The sequence below is a fragment of the Nycticebus coucang genome, chromosome 20, assembly GCF_027406575.1.
Source record: "Nycticebus coucang isolate mNycCou1 chromosome 20, mNycCou1.pri, whole genome shotgun sequence".
Lineage (NCBI taxonomy): Eukaryota > Metazoa > Chordata > Mammalia > Primates > Lorisidae > Nycticebus > Nycticebus coucang.
Window position 1 is genome coordinate 31425691 of NC_069799.1, and position 17729 is coordinate 31443419.

The 17729-nt window shown below is 43.3% G+C and overlaps 2 protein-coding genes across 3 annotated transcripts in view; both read right to left on the reverse strand.

Annotated features, from left to right (window-relative positions):
- LOC128572328 (zinc finger protein 92-like) overlaps positions 1–17729 on the reverse strand; it is a 76671-nt gene that overhangs the window by 10302 nt on the left and 48640 nt on the right. For both annotated transcript variants that reach the window (XM_053572156.1, XM_053572155.1), the window contains exons 2-3: positions 6263–6389; positions 5179–5274 (exon numbers count right to left, since the gene is read on the reverse strand). In XM_053572156.1, the coding sequence (XP_053428131.1) occupies positions 5179–5274; positions 6263–6362 (196 nt within the window). In that variant the 5' untranslated portion in view covers positions 6363–6389. The remainder of the gene's footprint in view (positions 1–5178; positions 5275–6262; positions 6390–17729) is intronic.
- Positions 8563–9146, reverse strand: LOC128572334 (alpha-ketoglutarate dehydrogenase component 4-like). Its single transcript, XM_053572161.1, has 2 exons — positions 8881–9146; positions 8563–8617 (listed from the first exon to the last, which is right to left on the reverse strand). The coding sequence occupies exons 1-2, from the start codon at positions 9144–9146 to the stop codon at positions 8563–8565; spliced, it is 321 nt and encodes a 106-aa protein (XP_053428136.1).

A 17729-nucleotide genomic window follows, 5' to 3' on the forward strand; every position in this document is an offset into this window, starting at 1 on the left:
AGATATGTTGGCACATATCTCTATTCAGCTCTACACTGGAGGTTGAGGGCAGAAGGATTACTTGATCCCATGGAGTTTCACATTGCAGTGAGCTATGATGATACCACTGTACTCTAGTTGGTGTCATAGACAAAGACTCTGTCTCAAAGAAACAAAAATAAAGGCACAATACATTTCTGGATTTCAAAATGTATTACAAAGCTACAAAAATAAAAGCAATGTGGTATTGGCACAGAGACAGAGAAGTAGATGATGAAAAATAAGAGGGTGACCACAAATAAATTCTTTTTTTTTTTTTTTTTGTAGAGACAGAGTTTCACTTTATTGCCCTTGGTAGAGTGCCATGGTGTCACACAGCTCACAGCAACCTCCAACTCCTGGGCTTAGGCGATTCTCCTGCCTCAGCCTCCCGAGTAGCTGGGACCACAGGCGCCCGCCACACACAAATAAATTCTTAGGTCTATGATCTCATGATCTTCCATAAGGTGGTCATGAATACACAATGGAGAAAAGAGCTTCTTCTAGAAATGATGTTGAGGCTCAGCAGCTATAGCACAGTGGTTATGGCACCAGCCACATATACCAAGGCTGGCTAGGTCTGCTAAACAACAATGACAATGGCAACAAAAAATAGCCGGGCGTTGTGGCAGGTGCCTGCAGTCCCAGCTACTTGGGAGGCTGAGGCAAGAGAATCACTTAAGCCCAGGCATTTGAGGTTGCTATGAGCCATGACGCCATAGCACTCTACCGAGGGAGACATAGTGAAACTTTGCCTCAAAAAAAAAAAAAGAAAAGAAAAGAAAAGAAATGATGTTGAAAACTGTATATTTGCGTGACAACATAGAGTGGGATTTATTTCCTGCACAGTATACAAAAAATATTTAAAATAGATTAAACATGTATAAAAGAAGAAATATAACTAATAAAAGTATTAGAAGAAGAAATAGGAAACTAGATCATGACATTCATCTTGGCACTGTTTTCTCTTTGATATGACATCAAATGCATAAGCAACAAAAAACAGAACAGTGAGAGCTCATCAAATTCCAGAATTGCCATATATCAAAGAAAACATTCAATAGAGTAAAAATGCCCCATTAGAATGGGTAAAAATATTTGTAAATCAGATGTGTGATAGGAGATAATACTCAGAACATACATGTATACAAGTAATACATGTACATAAATAACTCCTAAAACACAACAGCAAAAAATGAATACCTTGATTTAAAACTTGACAAAGAATTAAAATAACCTTTTTCTTTTTTTTTGAGACGGAGCCTCAAGCTGTCGCCCTGGGTAGAATGCCGTAGCATCACAGCTCACAACAACCCCAAACTCCTGAGCTTAAGCGATTCTCTTGCCTCAGCCTCCCAAGTAGCTGGGATTATAGGCACACGCCACAGTGCCTGGCAATTTTTTGGTTATAGTTGTCATTGTTGTTTGGCGGGCCCGGGCTAGATTCAAACCCGCCAGCTCTGGCGTATGTGGCTGGCGCCTTAGCCACTTGAGCTACAGGCGCCAAGCCAAAGTAACCCTTTTCTTTTTTTTTTTGTAGAGACAGAGTCTCACTTTATGGCCCTTGGTAGAGTGCCATGGCATCACACAGCTCACAGCAACCTCCAGCTCCTGGGCTTAAGCGATTCCCTTGCCTCAGCCTCCCGAGTAGCTGGGACTATAGGCGCCCACCACAACGCCCGGCTATTTTTTTTTGTTGTTGTTGCAGTTTGGCCGGGGCTGGGTTTGAACCCGCCACCCTCGGCATATGGGGCCGGTGCCCCACTCACTGAGCCACAGGAGCCGCCCTAAAGTAACCCTTTTCAAAGAAGTTGTGTAAATGGCCAAAATGCATTTGAAAGGGTGCTCAAAATCACTAATTACTGAAGAAATGCAAAGCAAAATTATAATGAAATAGTACATTATCGTCAGATGAACCCTAAAAATGTTTGTCCTGCTGAGAATTCCGAAGTGATTATGTGGGCATCTCAAACTTTTCCCACCCATGATCTGAGAGTGGGCCTACTCATCCAGAGACCCAGAGATACTCACTTATGACCATGGAGACAGGCCTACAGGCCTGCAGACCTTGACACTTGTGTGTGTGTGTATATTTAGATATCTGTTTGTACATATACAGACAGTAGAACCTCCATATTTACCACCTTCCTAGAATGACCTTCTTAAGTTGACCTGGGTCCCAAGTTACCTATTTACATAGGCATAACATACATCACAAATAGGTATCAGTACACTAGGCCAAGTTCCTTATGCTAACCACCTCTGTATGTTGACAAGTTTCTTACAGTCCCTTGAGTGGTCAACTGACAGAAGTTCTACTGTTTCTATGGGAGTGAATAATACAGTTCTGATAAGTATACCCTAAGAGATAATTATTAAGTAAGAGTGACTTACACCAGGTACAGTGGCTCACACCTGTAATCTTTGCATATTAGGAGGCCAAGGCAGGTAATCACCTGACCTCAGGAATTTGAGACCAGCATGAAGAGCACTGATACTCCTTCGACTAAAAATAGAAAAACTAGCCAGGCATTGTGGCAGGTGGCTGTAGTTCCAGCTACTGGGGAGGCTGAAAAGAGAAGATCACTTGTACCCAACAGTTTGAGGTTGCTGTGATCTATGATGCCACTGAACTCAACTCCAGGGTGATAGAGTGAGACACTGTCTCAAAAAAAGAAAAAAGTAATTTTCAATAAGAGAAGAGTATAATATATATGCTCAGGAATAGTCTAACTCCCCAATGACATAGTATACTTAAGAAATATATTGAGTAGGGTGGTGCCTGTGGCTCAGTGGGTAGGGTGCCAGCCACATATACCGAGGGTGGTGGGTTCAAATCTAGCCCCGGCCAGCTAAAACAGCCAGGCGTTGTGGCGGGCGCCTGTAGTCCCAACTACTCAGGAGGCTGAGGCAAGAAAATCACCTAAGCCCAAGAGTTGGAGTTGCTGTGAGGTGTAACGCCACAACATTCTACGGAGGGTGACAAAATGAGACTCCATCTCCAAAAAAAAAGAACAAAAAAAAAAAGAAAATATATGGAGTACATACCTTTAACTATATAAAGTTGAGAAATTAAGAGTATATAGAAATTAAACTATTCATCACAATTCATACTCAAACAAAATGTTGAAGTTAACTAACATTAGATTTTCTTGTACTTGGGGGAGACTCTTAGTGTTCTGATAAAAATACTGAATATACTTTCTGCAGAATCTTATTTGAAACCTTCATAGAATCAAGAACTGGCTCGGTGCCCGTAACTCAATGCGCCATCCAAATACACCACAGCTGGCGGGTTCGAATCCAGCCCGGGCCTGCCAAACAACAATGACAACTACAGGCAAAAAATAGCCGGGCGTTGTGGTGGGTGCCTGTAGTCCCACCTACTTGGGAGGCTGAGGAAAGAGAATCGCTTAAGCCCAGGAGTTGGAGGTTGCTGTGAGCTGTGATGCCATAGCACTCTATCCAGGGTGGACAGCTTGAGGCTCTGTCTCAAAAAAAAACAACTGTAAAATGAGGACATACTCCATTTATTTGAGGTGGCTTGGGATTCTTGAACCAAATACTAATATCAACAGCTCACTCTCATTTTTTTTTCACTCTCACTCACATTTTTAACAGGATGTTTAAGAAAAAAATACTGTTTTGAGGCACAGTTTCATTCTATTGTCCAGGCTAAAGTGCCATAACATCAGCATAACTCAGAGCAACCTCAAACTCCTAGGTTCAACTGATTCTCCTGCCTCAGTCTCCCAAGTAGCTGGGACTACTGGCAACCACCACAACAACTAGCTAATTCTTCTATTTTTAGTAGAGAAAGGGTCCCACTCTTGTTCAGGCTTGTCACATACTCCTGAGCTCGGGTGATCCTCCCATCTTACCCTCCCAGAGTGCTAGGATTTTAGACGTGAGCCACCATGCCCAGTTTAAAGAAAATTAAAAAAAAAAAAATGGTTTGACAGATATCCTCAAAATACACAAAAATAATTATGTCCTCAAAAGCAATCAAACAACAGGGAGGCACCTGTGGCTCAGGGAGTAGGGTGCCAGCCCCATATACCAAGGGTGGTGGGTTCGAACATGCCCCAGCCAAATTGCAAAAAGCAAAAAATAGCTGGGCATTATGGCGGGCGCCTACAGTCCCAGCTACTTGGGAGGCTGAGGCAAGAGAATCGCTTAAGCCCAAGAGCTGGAGGTTGCTGTGAGCTGTGATGACACAGCACTCTACCAAGGGTGACAAAGTGAGACTCTGTGTCAATAAAAAAAAAAAAAGCAATCAACAACAGCCAGATCCTGCAGTACTGTATAAGCCATAGAAAGTTCTTGGTTCTCATTGTAAACTAGAAAGAATACCACTGAAAATGAAATTATTTCTAAAAATTAAAAAGGCCAGCTACAGTGTCTCAGCCCTGTAATCCTAGCCCTCTGGGAAGCTGAGGTGGGTGGATCTCTAGAGTTCAGGAGTTTGAGACCAGCCAGAGCTAGAGCAAGACCCTGTCTCAAAAAAACAATAGGGTCAGGTGTTGTAGCAGGTGCCAGTAGTCCCAGCACCACTCAGTAGGCTGAGGCAAAAGGATTACTTGAGATTTGAGGTTGTTATGAGATATGATGCCATGAAACTTGACCCGGGTGACAAAGTGAGTTTCTGTCTCACAAAATGAATTGATAAAAATTAAAAACAAGCATAGGGCCAGCCATGGTGGCTCTCACATGTAAACGTAGCACTCTGAGAGGACAAGGTGAGAGGATTACTTGAGTTCAGGAGTTTGAGATAAGCCTGATCAAAACCAAGACTCTGATTCTACTGAAAAATAGTAAAAACAACATTAGCCTTGTGGAAAAACCTGTAGTCCCAACTATTTTGGAGCCTGAGACAGAAAAATTACTTGAACCAAGATATTTAAGGTTGCTTTGTGCTAGGCTGTTGCCCTGGCATTCTCACCTGAAGGCAACACAGTGATATGTTGTCTCAATGAGAAAATAAACATAAGAAATGAAAATAAGAACAGAGGTGTTCTTATGTAAGAAGAAAAAGAAAGAAACCCAGGCTTTTCAGAAATCATTTCCAATTAAGCTGAGTTTCCCTAGTCACACTGTATTGTGTGGTTTTTCTCCTTCAACTTTGGACCAGTGTTATCTGCTTCATTCCCTCCAACCTACCTGGGTGCTTGACTACTCTCTGGTGAGTCTTCACCTTCCAGGGTTCTTTGTTTTGCTCCAGACAGGTGATGAGATCTGGCTTAGTGACAGCAAGCCCTGTTTTATTAGAAAAATAACATGACTCTTACTGGGATTCTCCAATTAACCAGCCGGTACCTTGCTAAAGTAGAGAACACAACATTTTAGAAGCGCCTGAAAGAATAGTCTAAAAATAGAGGTTCCTTACAGAAACTAGAATTTTTAACAAGTAGTGTTTTTTTTTTTTTTAAGAGTCAGAGTCTCACTTTGTCACCCTTGGTAGAGTGCCATGGCATCACAGCTCACAGCAACCTCTAGCTCTTGGGTTTAGGTGATTCTCTTGCCTCAGCCTCCCAAGTAGCTGGGACTACAGGTGCCGGCCACAACGCCTAGCTATTTTTTTTGTTGCAGCTTGGCTGGGGCCGGGTTTGAATCCAGCACCCTGTATATGGGGCTGGCACACTACTCACTGAGCACAGACGCTGTCCCACAAGTAGTATTTAACATTGGAGGATTCTTTTGTTTTGTTTTGTTTTGCAGTTTTTGGCCAGGGCTGGGCTTGAACCCGCCACCTCTGGCATATGGGGCTGGTGCCCTACCCCTTTGAGCCACAGGTGCCGCCCCAATGTTGGAGGATTCTTTGTTGCAGTTTGGCCAGGGCCGGGTTCAAACCCGCTATCCTTGGTGTGTGGGGCCGGTGCCCTACTCACTGAGCCACAGGTACCGCCCCTTGTTGGAGGATTCTTAACTCTACTACTAAGTACTACCGAAATAAAATTTGGTCTAGAAATTAGACTTAAAGATATGGGCAACAATTCTATGCCTCTAAATTTTTGAAATTACCATCAAGGTAGTGAAGAATATATATCAGCTTAAGAAAGGGTAAGATTAATGCCAAGATAAACATCAAATACTTTATTTTCTGTACGAAGAACTTAAGTTTTCCTTAGAAACAAGAATCTGAAACTAATGCGGTCAAAAAAGAAACTCCACAAAACCTGTCTACAAAGAAACAATATGAAATGCTTAGTGTAGAGTAGGAACTGTGTATCTACGTTATCCTCACCAAGGAAGACCAGGTTTCTGTAGGTCTCTAACATGACATCCCGATACAAATTTTGCTGAGCAACATCCAGGCAGGTCCATTCATCCTTAGAGAATACCATAGACACATCTTCGAATGTCAACTTTTCCTGACAACAAAGAAACAAAGAAACAAACAAACAAAAAAAGAAAAACATATTTACCAAAAATCCAACAGAAGATTTAATTTCATTTTTACTTAAATGAGTGGGTGAGAACTGTTTCTGACTTATATGACTGAATGGAATTATGTATGTTACAAGAGACTTTCCCTCATGTGTTAACACTGAGGAAAGAGGATGAAACAATATCCACAAACCCAGACTAGATACTGTGATTTTTGGCTGATAGGGCAAAAATAAGGCCAGCCTAAAGGCATGTATATTTCTCATATAAATATATCCTGGTGAGACAAATGGTACTTGTAAAATTTTAACGTGCGCAAGAATGAACTGGAGGTCTTGTTCAAATGCAGACATTTTTTCAGAAGATTCAGGTGAAGCTGGATTTCTAAATTTTCAACAAGCTCAACAGGGATGCCAATGCTTCTGTCCCATGATAATATTTTGTCAAACATGCTGTAATTGGTAGAGGCTGGATTTATCCCAGTTGAATTTTGACCCAATTACTGATGGTGAGAGATTTTATTTTCCAAAGCAAGATATAAAAATAGAATCTAAGATGAAGGAAGTGCTACCTTTATAAAGGTTTGGGGTTGTGCACATTAGTTGATACTCTCCCCAAAGTACTTAAGCATATTCTCATAAAAACCATTTAAAAGAAAAACTTTTTCCAAAAATTGAAGGTATAGGGTGACACCTGTAGCTCAGTGGGTAGGATGCTGGCCACATACACCAAGGCTGGTGGGTTTGAGCCCGGCCTGGGCCAGCTAAAACAACGACAACTGCAACAACAACAAAAATAGCCAGGCGTTGTGGCAGGCGCCTGTAGTCCCAGCTACCTGGGAGGCTGAGGCAAGAGAATGGCTTAAGCCCAAGAGTTGGAGGTTGCTATGAGACGCCACGGCACTCTACTTAGGGCAACAGCTTGAGATTCTGTCTAAAAAAAAAAAAAAAAACCAATCAAAATCGAAGGTTTAGGTATCTGCCATATTTTCTAATCTCTAATGCTATCTTTAAAAAGACTTTTTTAGCATCATAGCAAGCCTTTTCTAATTATTCTCTTTTTTTCAAAACATTCAGTTACTTCAGGAAGTTAATGCCATCTTCTTTAAAAGTGCATGTACCGGCGCCCATAGCACAGTGCCTACGTGTTAGCCACATGCATGGAGAGTGGAGGGTTCAAACCTGGCCCAGGCCAGCTAAACGACAACTGCAACCAAAAAATAGCTGGGCGTTGTGGCGGGCACCTAAAGTCCCAGTTACTTGGGAGGCCGAGGCAAGAGAATTACTTAAGCCCAAGAGTTTGAGGTTGCTGTGAGCTGTCACACTATGGTACTCTACCAAGGGTGACATAGTGAGACTCTATCTCAAAAAAAAAAAAGTGCATGTACCTTATCTTTTTCTACATCGAACTGATGTAGCTTCCAGATAAAACCTAAACAATACATACTCCCCTTGTTTGTTAATATCCAAAGACCCACCCTCATCTACACTGTGCATCATACACTGCAATGTGCATATCCATATATTCACATTTAAAATAGGCACAAAGGAACATTTGCAGAATTACAGCACATTTTTTTTTTTAAAACATAATAAAAAAAGTATGATAAAATTTTTTTCAGGGCACACGGAATCTGGACAGAGAGAGTGGAGAGAAGACTGTTATATAGGCAGGGGAGAAGGATTTCTCAGAGCCTCTTAACTAGTATAAAAACAGAGCAAAAGGGGGCGGCACCTGTGGCTCAGTGTGTAGGGTGCCGGCCCTATATGCCAAAGGTGGAAGGTGCCTGTAGCCCAGGAGTTGGTGGTTGCTGTGAGTGCCACGGCACTCTACCGAGGGTGGTAAGTGAGACTCTGTCTCTACAAAAAAACAAAACAGAGCAAAAGAGAGTATTTCTTCCTTCCTTTCTTTTTTTTTTTTTAACAGATGTATACTTTAATAAGTATCAAGTATATAAACATTTACATAAGCTCATGGAGAAGCTGACCAAAATACATAAATTAGGAGATACGAGTGTCCATCTAAATTTTCAGTGTCATTTTTTTAACAAAATATTTATTAAAGATGTTCAAAATACAATTTCTTCTTTATCATTTAAGAAGTCATTTATTGTAAAGGTAATTCTTTTGTCTGATGACAAACAGCAGCCATAGTGATTTACTCTGGACCTCCATGTTGAATATATTCAATTTCTTCTTGAGACACAAGTTTCCTTCTGTTTTTCTTTTTTTTTTTTGGTAGAGACAGAGTCTCACTGTACCGCCCTCGGGTAGAGTGCCGTGGCGTCACACGGCTCACATCAACCTCCAGCTCTTGGGCTTACGCGATTCTCTTGCCTCAGCCTCCAGAGCAGCTGGGACTACAGGCGCCCGCCACAACGCCCGGCTATTTTTTTTGTTGTTGCAGTTTGGCCGGCGCTGGGTTTGAACCCGCTACCCTAGGTATATGGGGCCGGCGCCCTACTCACTGAGCCACAGGTGCCGCCCCCTTCTGTTTTTCTGAGTAATGTTTTTTATTTCTGCAGTGTCTGGTGGACCCTGATACATCAGCAAATCTGGTGATTTATTTCCCTTAGAATGCTGGGAAATTGCAGAATAATGAGACGGTAGCCCTGCCGATCTCAAAGCTTTCGATACATTGGATTTAGGATCATCTATTCTGTCAGAAAATCGTATTAATGGAGTATGTGGCTTGACTACCTGGATGACCCTGCTGGCAGACGCCATCTTGCTGCCCATCATAAACCCCAAGAAGGGGCAGCTTCATTTTTTTTTTTTTTTTTTTAGAGACAGTCTCATTTAATTGTTCCCGGTAGAGTGCGGTAGCGTCACAGCTCACAGCAACCTCCAATTCCTGGGCTTAGGCGATTCTCTTGCCTCAGCCTCCCCAGTAGCTGGGACTATAGGCTCCCGCCACAATGCCCACCTATTTTTTGTTGCAGTTTGGCTGGGGCCGGGTTCAAACGTGCCACCCTCAATATATGGGGCTGGCGCCCTAATCACTGAGCCACAGGCGCCACCCAGCTTGCTTTTTTTTTTTTGAGACAGAGCCTGTGATGCCTGGGTAGAATGCCATGGCATCACAGCTCATGGCAACCTCCAACTCCTGGGCTTAAGAGATTCTCCTGCCTCCGCCTCCCAACGCCTGGCTATTTTTTGGTTGCAGCCGTCATTGTTTGGCAGGCTGGGCTGGATTCAAACCCGCCAGTTCAGGTGTATGTGGTTGGAGCCTTAGCCACTTGAGCCACAGGTGCCGAGCCTCTTTTTTTTTTTGAGACAGAGTCTCACTTTGTCACCCTGTGTAGAGTGCTGTGGCCATCACAGCTCAAAGCAACCTCAAACTCTTGGGCTTAAGCGATTCTCTTGCCTCAGCTTCCCAAGTAGCTGGGACTACAGGCGCCTGCCACAATGCCTGGCTATTTTTTTGGTTGTAGTTGTTGTTTGGCAGGCCCGGCTGGATTCGAACACACCAGGTTTGATCTATGTGGCTGGCACCCTAGCCGCTGAGATACAGGCGCCTAGCCTAGCCCAAAAGAGAGTACTTCAAGCAAGCTCATTAGGCAGGAACGTCTACAAGTAGTGAAGTATAGATTTTCAACTTCTAAACACATGACAGTGCAGGAGAAAAAGTGGTCACAGCCATTGTCTTGGCACACATTTACCTAAGAAGCAACCATTCTTTCTCTTTCCCAGCCTGCCCTTGATTTCCTTGCAGGTGAGAATATCTAAATATATTCCACTTGCAACTTGAAAATACGGCTTTAAAAGCATCAGTACAACCCCTTCACCTGCTACCACTTCATCAACATGCAGAGAATCCTTGAAGCACAGAAAAATATCTACCCTTTCTTGTTCTTTATCACAGGAGTCAAGAATAAGGAGGTTCTACAACAAAAACCAAAGTGTAAGTTTCATATTTCCCTCCCCTGATGGAAATTTTTGCTATGGCAACAATAACATGGGAACCACAAGAAGGGCAGGCCCTATGACCACCCTTGGGGAAAAGGCTCAACACATTTTAAAACTCTCATGCTTGACCCTGGCCTAACTGTAGCATCACATAGGAGTAATTAATTGAAACCATGTGGATGACACAGCCCAGACTAATAGAATCTGTGGGAAGGTGGAATCACAGATGATGCATTTCTTCAAACTGGCCATGGAATCCTACCTGGAAGCCTGGGCTGAGAACCACTTAGCTAAGCATCGCTTCCCAGGCGTTAATAGGCGCACAAGGCATTTGGTATCTTGGGCCCATCTAGTGTGTGATCCTGCAAGAGCAGCAACTACTCTGTATCTTGAAGCCAGTGATTGCTTTTTTTTTTTTTTTTTTTACAATGGCTATTTATGTCCTTGCTAAAGAATTTTAGGAATAAGTTTTTTTTTTTTTTTTGGTAGAGACAGAGTCTCAGTTTATGGCCCTTGGTAGAGTGCCATGGAATCACCCAGCTCACAGCAACCTTCAACTCCTAGACTTAGGCAATTCTCTTGCCTCAGCCTCCTGACTAGCTGGGACTACAGGCACCCGCCACAATGCCCCGCTATTTTTTTGTTGCAATTTGGCTGGGGCCAGGTTTGACCCTGTGACCCTCGGTATATGGGGCTGGTGCCTTACCAACTGAGCCACAGGCGCCACCCAGGAATAAGTTTTGAGCCATTAACTCCAGAAGCAAGACTGCAGAACTCCCCATGAAGGAAAAATGCTGAGCAGTTAACCTCCATTTCTGCTGTGGTCTAGCTGATGTCAGCCAGACTGCCAGATAGCAAAAATTCATTGCAACAAGTCACAGTGACCCATACATAGAAAGCTCCTGCACAAAGTTTCCCAAGCTCCTTTCCACTTTCACCACCTTTTGGTCTGCTGAGGAACATTAGTCAGCCATCTCTTTACATTGCTCTTGAATAAACTGCATTTTCTTTGACCAACTCTTGTATCTTGAGTTTGGGTTTTCAGGAGTGATTAGTAAACCTTGGGTTTACTAATTTTGCAGATTTTAAGTGGGTCTATGAAATGGCTTCTTTAAGAATTTCACGTATTGCTGGTGTTACTCCTCCTAGAAGAGCAACATTCAGCTGGAGAAGACACAGCAGAGCGTCCCTTCTGCTCAACACTCTTACTTATTTATGTATTTATTTTTGCCAACACTTATTTTTTTTTTTGAGACAGAGCCTCAAGCTGTCACCCTGGGTAGAGTGCCGTGGCATCACAGCTCACAGCAACCTCCAACTAACTCCTGGGCTCAAGTGATTCTCTTGCCTCTGCCTCTCAAATAGCTGGGACTACAGGCGCCTGCCACAACACCTGGCTATTTTTTGGTTGCAACCGTCATTGTTCTTTGCGGGGCCCAGGCTGGAGTTGAACCCGTCAGCTCAGGTGTATGTGGTTGGCGCCCCAGCTGCTTCAGCCATAGGTGTCGAGCCTGCCCAACACTTTTTTAACAACACAAATCCTCTTTGTCCAGGGAAGACCACCCACCACAATCTTGAAACACAGCATTTTCTACTAATCATTTAAAGTTTCTAGAGCCTAGAGAAGGAAGAATGGAGAAGCATGAATCCTATGTGCTCAATTTTGATATGAGGACAATTAATGGCAATTAAGGTCATGGTGGGGGTGGGGGTGGAGGAAGGAGAGAGCAGAGAGAAAAAGGAGGAGGGAGGGGTGGGGAAAGGAAGAGCAGAGAGAGGGAAGGAGGGACGATGGGGTGGGGCCTTGGTGTGTGCCACACCTTTTGGGGGCAAGACATGATTGCAAGAGGGACTTTACCTAACAAATGCAATCAGTGTAACCTGGTTTGCTGTACCCTCAATGAATCCTCAGCAATAAAAAAAAATTTTTTTTTCAAACCGCAAATTTGGATCTTGGACAAGTGCGGATACAGCCAGTGCCCTGTGTACATTCATGGGAATTAGGGAAAAGGAAAAATGAGAAAGTGGAAATTCTGAAGTGTATTCGATGCACATATGTGATCCAGGTTGAGTTGCCAGCATCACAGTCTATGGGTTAGTTGTAGGTCTACTGATATCAGGATAATTGAAAGACGGACACAGAATGGCTGATTGCTGCCATATAAAGATATTTTTGTAGAAATCTAGAGGTTGTCCCTGAAGTCACACATATGGTTACCATAAAAAGGGAAAACAGAAAATTATAGCTAAACGTATCTTTACAAAATACTCATTACAAAATTTTACAAAGAGGTGGCCAAGCCATAGAGAATTTTTTTTTTTTTGAGACAGAGTCTCACTTTGTCGCCCTCAATATATTGCCATGACGTCATAGCTCACAGCAACCTCAAACTCTTGGACTCAAATGAGCTCAGGCATTCCACCCATCTTGGCCTCCCAGAGTGCTAGGATTACAGGTATGAGTCATAGAGAATTTTTGTAAATGTTTTGTGAAATTTTCTAATAAACATTTTGCAAATAAATGTACAACACATAGCTATAATTAACCATTTTTCCTATCTATGGTGACTACAGTGGCAACTTTTAGAACACCATGTACAGGGCGGCACCTGTGGCTCAGTGAGTAGGGCACCGGCCCCATATACCGAGGGTGGTGGGTTCAAACCCAGCCCCGGCCAAACTGCAACAAAAAAATAGCCAGGCATTGTGGCCGGCGCCTGTAGTCCCAGCTGCTCAGGAGGCTGAGGCAAGAGAATCACATAAGCCCAAGAGCTGGAGGTTGCTGTGAGCCATGTGACACCACAGCACTCTACCAAGGGCAGTAAAGTGAGACTCTGTCTCTACAAAAAAAAAACGAACACCATGTACAACTCCTCAAGGATAGAGATTTAAAATAGGCACACAGTCCACTGAGGCTTCGTATATTTGGAAGAGCATGCACTTTGCTGTACAATTGTGTGCTGTGACTGCTAAGGCTGAAATGAAAAGCACTCTTTAAAGCAGGGGTCCTCAAACTACAGCCCACGGGCCACATGTGGCCCGCTGAAGACATTTATCCGGCCCGCCAGGTGTTTTTGCCACAGCTGACTGTCCTGCTTAGCAGCAGACTCATCCTGGCCCGCCCGGTGTTTTTGCTGCCCTGCCTGTCCTGCTTAGCAGCCGACTTGTCTTTTTTTTCTTTTTTATTGTTGGGGATTCATTGAGGTTACAAGAAACCAGGTTACACTGATTACATTTGTCAGGTATAGTACCTCTTAGAATTGTGCCTTGACCCCCAAAGGTGTATCACACACCGAGACCCCCTACTTCCCCCTCTCTGCTCTTCCTTTCCTTCACCCACTTCTCCTCTCTCTTTTCTCTCCCCTTCCCCCACCTCCCAGTATATCATTAATTGTCCTCATATCAAAATTGAATACATAGCATTCATGCAGCTCCATTCTTGTGATGCTTTACTAAGAATAATGTGTTCCACTTTCATCTGGGTTAATACAAAGGATGTAAAGTCTCCATTTCTTTTAATGGCTGAATAGTATTCCATGGTATACATATACCACAGCTTGTTAATCCATTCCTGGGTTGGGGGGCATTTTGGCTGTTTCCACATTTTGGCGATTATAAATTGAGCTGCGACAGTCTAGTGCAAGTGTCCTTATGATAAAAGGATTTTTTTCCTCTGGGTAGATGCCCAGTAATGGGATTGCAGGATGAAATGGGAGGTCCAGCTTGAGTTCTTTGAGGTTTCTCCATACTTCCTTCCAAAAAGGTTCTATTAGTTTGCAGTCCCACCAGCAGTGTAAAAGTGTTCCTTTTTCTCCACATCCACGCCAGCATGGGCAGTTTTGAGATTTTGGGAACACATTATTCTTAGTAAAGCATAACAAGAATGGAGAAGCATGAATCCTATGTATTCAATTTTGATATAAGGACAATCAATGACCTAGTACATGTTTGGGGTGGGGGAAGGGGAGAGCAGAGAGAGGAGAAGTAGGGAGGTGGGTGGAGGAAAGGAAGAGTAGAGAGAGGGAAGAAGGGAGTAGGGTAGGATCTCCATGTGTGACACACCTTTTGGGGGCAAGACACAATTATAAGAGGGACTTTTCTTAACAAATGCAATCAGTGTAACCTCGTTTCTTCTACCCTCGATGAATCCCCAACAATAAAGAAGAAAACAAAAATGAAGATTAAAAAAAATAATTATGTTGGGTGGCGCCTGTGGCTCAAGGAGTAGGGCACCAGTCCCATATGCCGGAGGTGGCGGGTTCAAACACAGCCCTGGCCAAAAACCACAAAAAAAAAAAAATAATAATAATTATGTCTTACTCCAGAATAATCCCCAAATGGTATACAGAAAAAGAACTATCTTATTACACAATTGAAATAAAATGTCATGTTTATCTCAGAGATCACAAAGATAAAAGATCAAAGAAGTCACTATAATTAGTCCTGACTTAGAAGACTTGACAGGAACATTGGTTACATGTAGTTTACCCTAAATTCACTTTGTAATTGGAATTGTCATTTGTGTTTCATACTTGACTATATTAAAAAGCGGGGAGGGTGGCGCCTGTGGCTCAAAGGAGTAGGGCACGGGCCCCATATGCCAGAGGTGGCGGGTTCAAACGCAGCCCCAGCCAAAAAGTGCAAAAAAAAGAAAGATGGGGAAACTTCACTTGTCTACACGATGGAAGATCGATTTCAAATAAGGAGCCAGGTGCACACTAAAGGGAGGCCCTATACCACAACCGAAACTTTGATAAAGGTTGCTATCTCCTGGACTATTTATATTATAAAGCTATGAGTCCTGGGTTCTAGAGAGAGAAAAATCTGAATTTAAAAAAGAGACAAGAAGAAACAAACAAAAAGAGGCAAGAACCTTATTTATCTGGTAAAATGAGATATACACATGAGAAAGAAGGAGAGAAGGCTCGGTGCTAGTAGCTCAGCGGCTAGGGCGCCAGTCACATGCACTGGAGCTGGCAGGTTCAAACCCTGCCCGGGCCTGCCAAAAAACAATGACAACTCCAACCAAAAATTATCTGGGCATTGTAGTGGGCACCTATAGTCCCAGCTACTTGGGAGGCTGAGGCAAGAGAATCGCTTAAGCCCAAGAGTTTTTGTTTTTCAGATTCTGGCCGGGGCTGGGTTTGAACCCAGCACCTCTGGCATATGGGACCGGTGCCCTACTCCTCTGAGCCACAGGCACCACCCAAGCCCAAGAGTTTGAGGTTACTGCGAGTTGTGACACCAGGGTACTCTACCGAGGGCAACATAGTGAGACTCTGTCTCAAAAAAATAAATAAATAAATAAAAATAAAAAAAGAAATTTCCCTCCTCTGTGCTCTCAAGAGAAACTCACTGTAAAACTCAACCCTTCCTCTTATGATTTAGGTAATAATCTTCATTTTACCTCTGATAACGCCAGGTATACCCTCTGAAAATTCCTGTTTTTTTGTTTGTAAACAATTAGCTGAATAGTTCTGTCTTCAGCAGTCAGAACAAAATAATTCTTATATCAAATTTCTCTTAAGTTTCTCTCTTTTCCCTAGGCACCTGAACTTTGGCTAATTCTGACTTGAACTTTTTTTTTTTGCAGGTTTTGGCTGGTGCTGGATTTGAACCCGCCACCTCCAGCATACAGGGCAGACACCCTACCCCTTTGAACCATAGGTGCTGCCCCTGGCTTGAACTTCTAATCCCTCTTTTATGACCCTCCTTATGAACAGGCTGACTTCAAGGTGAAACATTTTCTGATCTAGCAGATTATTTCTCTACCTTCTGTTCTGCCCTCACTTCCCATCTTTTTCTAAACTTGTTTGCTCTTCTCCAGGGGACCCACAGCGCCTGTAATCCCAGCTACCCAGGAGGCTGAGGCAAGAGAACCGCTTGATCCCAAGAGTTGGAGGTTGCTGTGAGCTATGATGCTACAGCACTCTACTGAGGGCGACATAGTGAGACTGTCTCAAAAAACAAAACAAAACAAAAAAATAACCAGCAACATACTGCAAACTTAGTGTTGATGTTTATGTAATAGAAGAAAATTGTAGGCTGGTCCAGGCGGCTCACGCCTGTAATCCTAGCACTCTGGGAGGCCAAAGTGGGTAGATTGCTTGAGCTCACAAGTTTGAGACCAGCCTGAACAAAATGTAAGACACCCCCCCCTCACCCCGTCTGTACTAAAAATAGAAAAACTGAGGCAAGAGGCTCTCTTGAGCTCAAGAGTTTGAGGTTGTGAACTATGAGGCCACAGCTCTCTACCCAGGACAACAGCTTGAGACTCTGTCAAAAAAAAGAAAAAATTGTAATGCAGTTAACATTTCTGTCTGTTTTTTTTGAGGCAGAGTCTCACTATGTCACCCTGGATAGAGTGCTGTGGCATCACAGCTCACAGCAACCTTCAAGTCTTGGGCATTAAGTGATTCTTTTACCTCAGCCTCCCAAGTAGCTGGGACTACAGGCACCTGCCATGATGCCCGGCTATTTTTTGGTTGTGGTTGTCATTGTTGTTTGGCAGGCCCTGGCTGGATTCAAACCCACCAGCTCTGGTGTATGTGGCTGGAGCCCTAGTCATTGAGCTACAGGTACCAAGTTGATCTACACTTTCTTTTTTTTTTGTAGAGACAGCGTCTCACTGTACTGCCCTCAGGTAGAGTGCCGTGGCGTCACACAGCTCACAGCAACCTCCAACTCCTGGGCTTACGCGATTCTCTTGCCTCAGCCTCCCGAGCAGCTGGGACTACAGGCGCCCGCCACAACGCCTGTCTATTTTTTTGTTGCAGTTTGGCCAGGGCTCGGTTTGAACCCTCCACCCTTGCCATATGGGGCCTGCGCCCTACTCACTGAGCCACAGGCGCTGCCCGATCTACACTTTCTTATGGAAATGTATTCAATGTAGTCATTTTTATGTAGCCATAAAGTAATTCACACTTTGTCTTTCTTCTTCATGTTATCATTACAAAGGTAAGTTCTGAGTTTCCATCTGAAATCATCCTCAAACAATAGGAGACTGCAGAACCTTACAAACTCGCTGGGAAAAAAGACAAAACCAATTTCTTTTTTATGAATTGAATATATGATGACATACTTAATTCCCTTTTCTCAACTCTACTTCTGTCTTGCCTCTTTAGGGAAATTTTCTTATTCTTTAAGTTCTGTCAATGAATTACATTTTACAGTTAATGAAAAATTGAAGCTGAAATAAACAAAATGTTGGAGCCTATAGCTCAAGCAGCTAAGGTGCCAGCCACATACACCAGAACTGGTGGGTTCGAACCCAGCACGGGTCTGCCAAACAACAATGACAACTACAACAACAACAACAAAAAATAGCCGGGCACTGGGGTGGGTGCCTTTAGTCCCAGCTACTTGGGAGGCTGAGGCAATAGAATCGCTTGAGGCCAAGAGTTTGAGTTGTTGTGA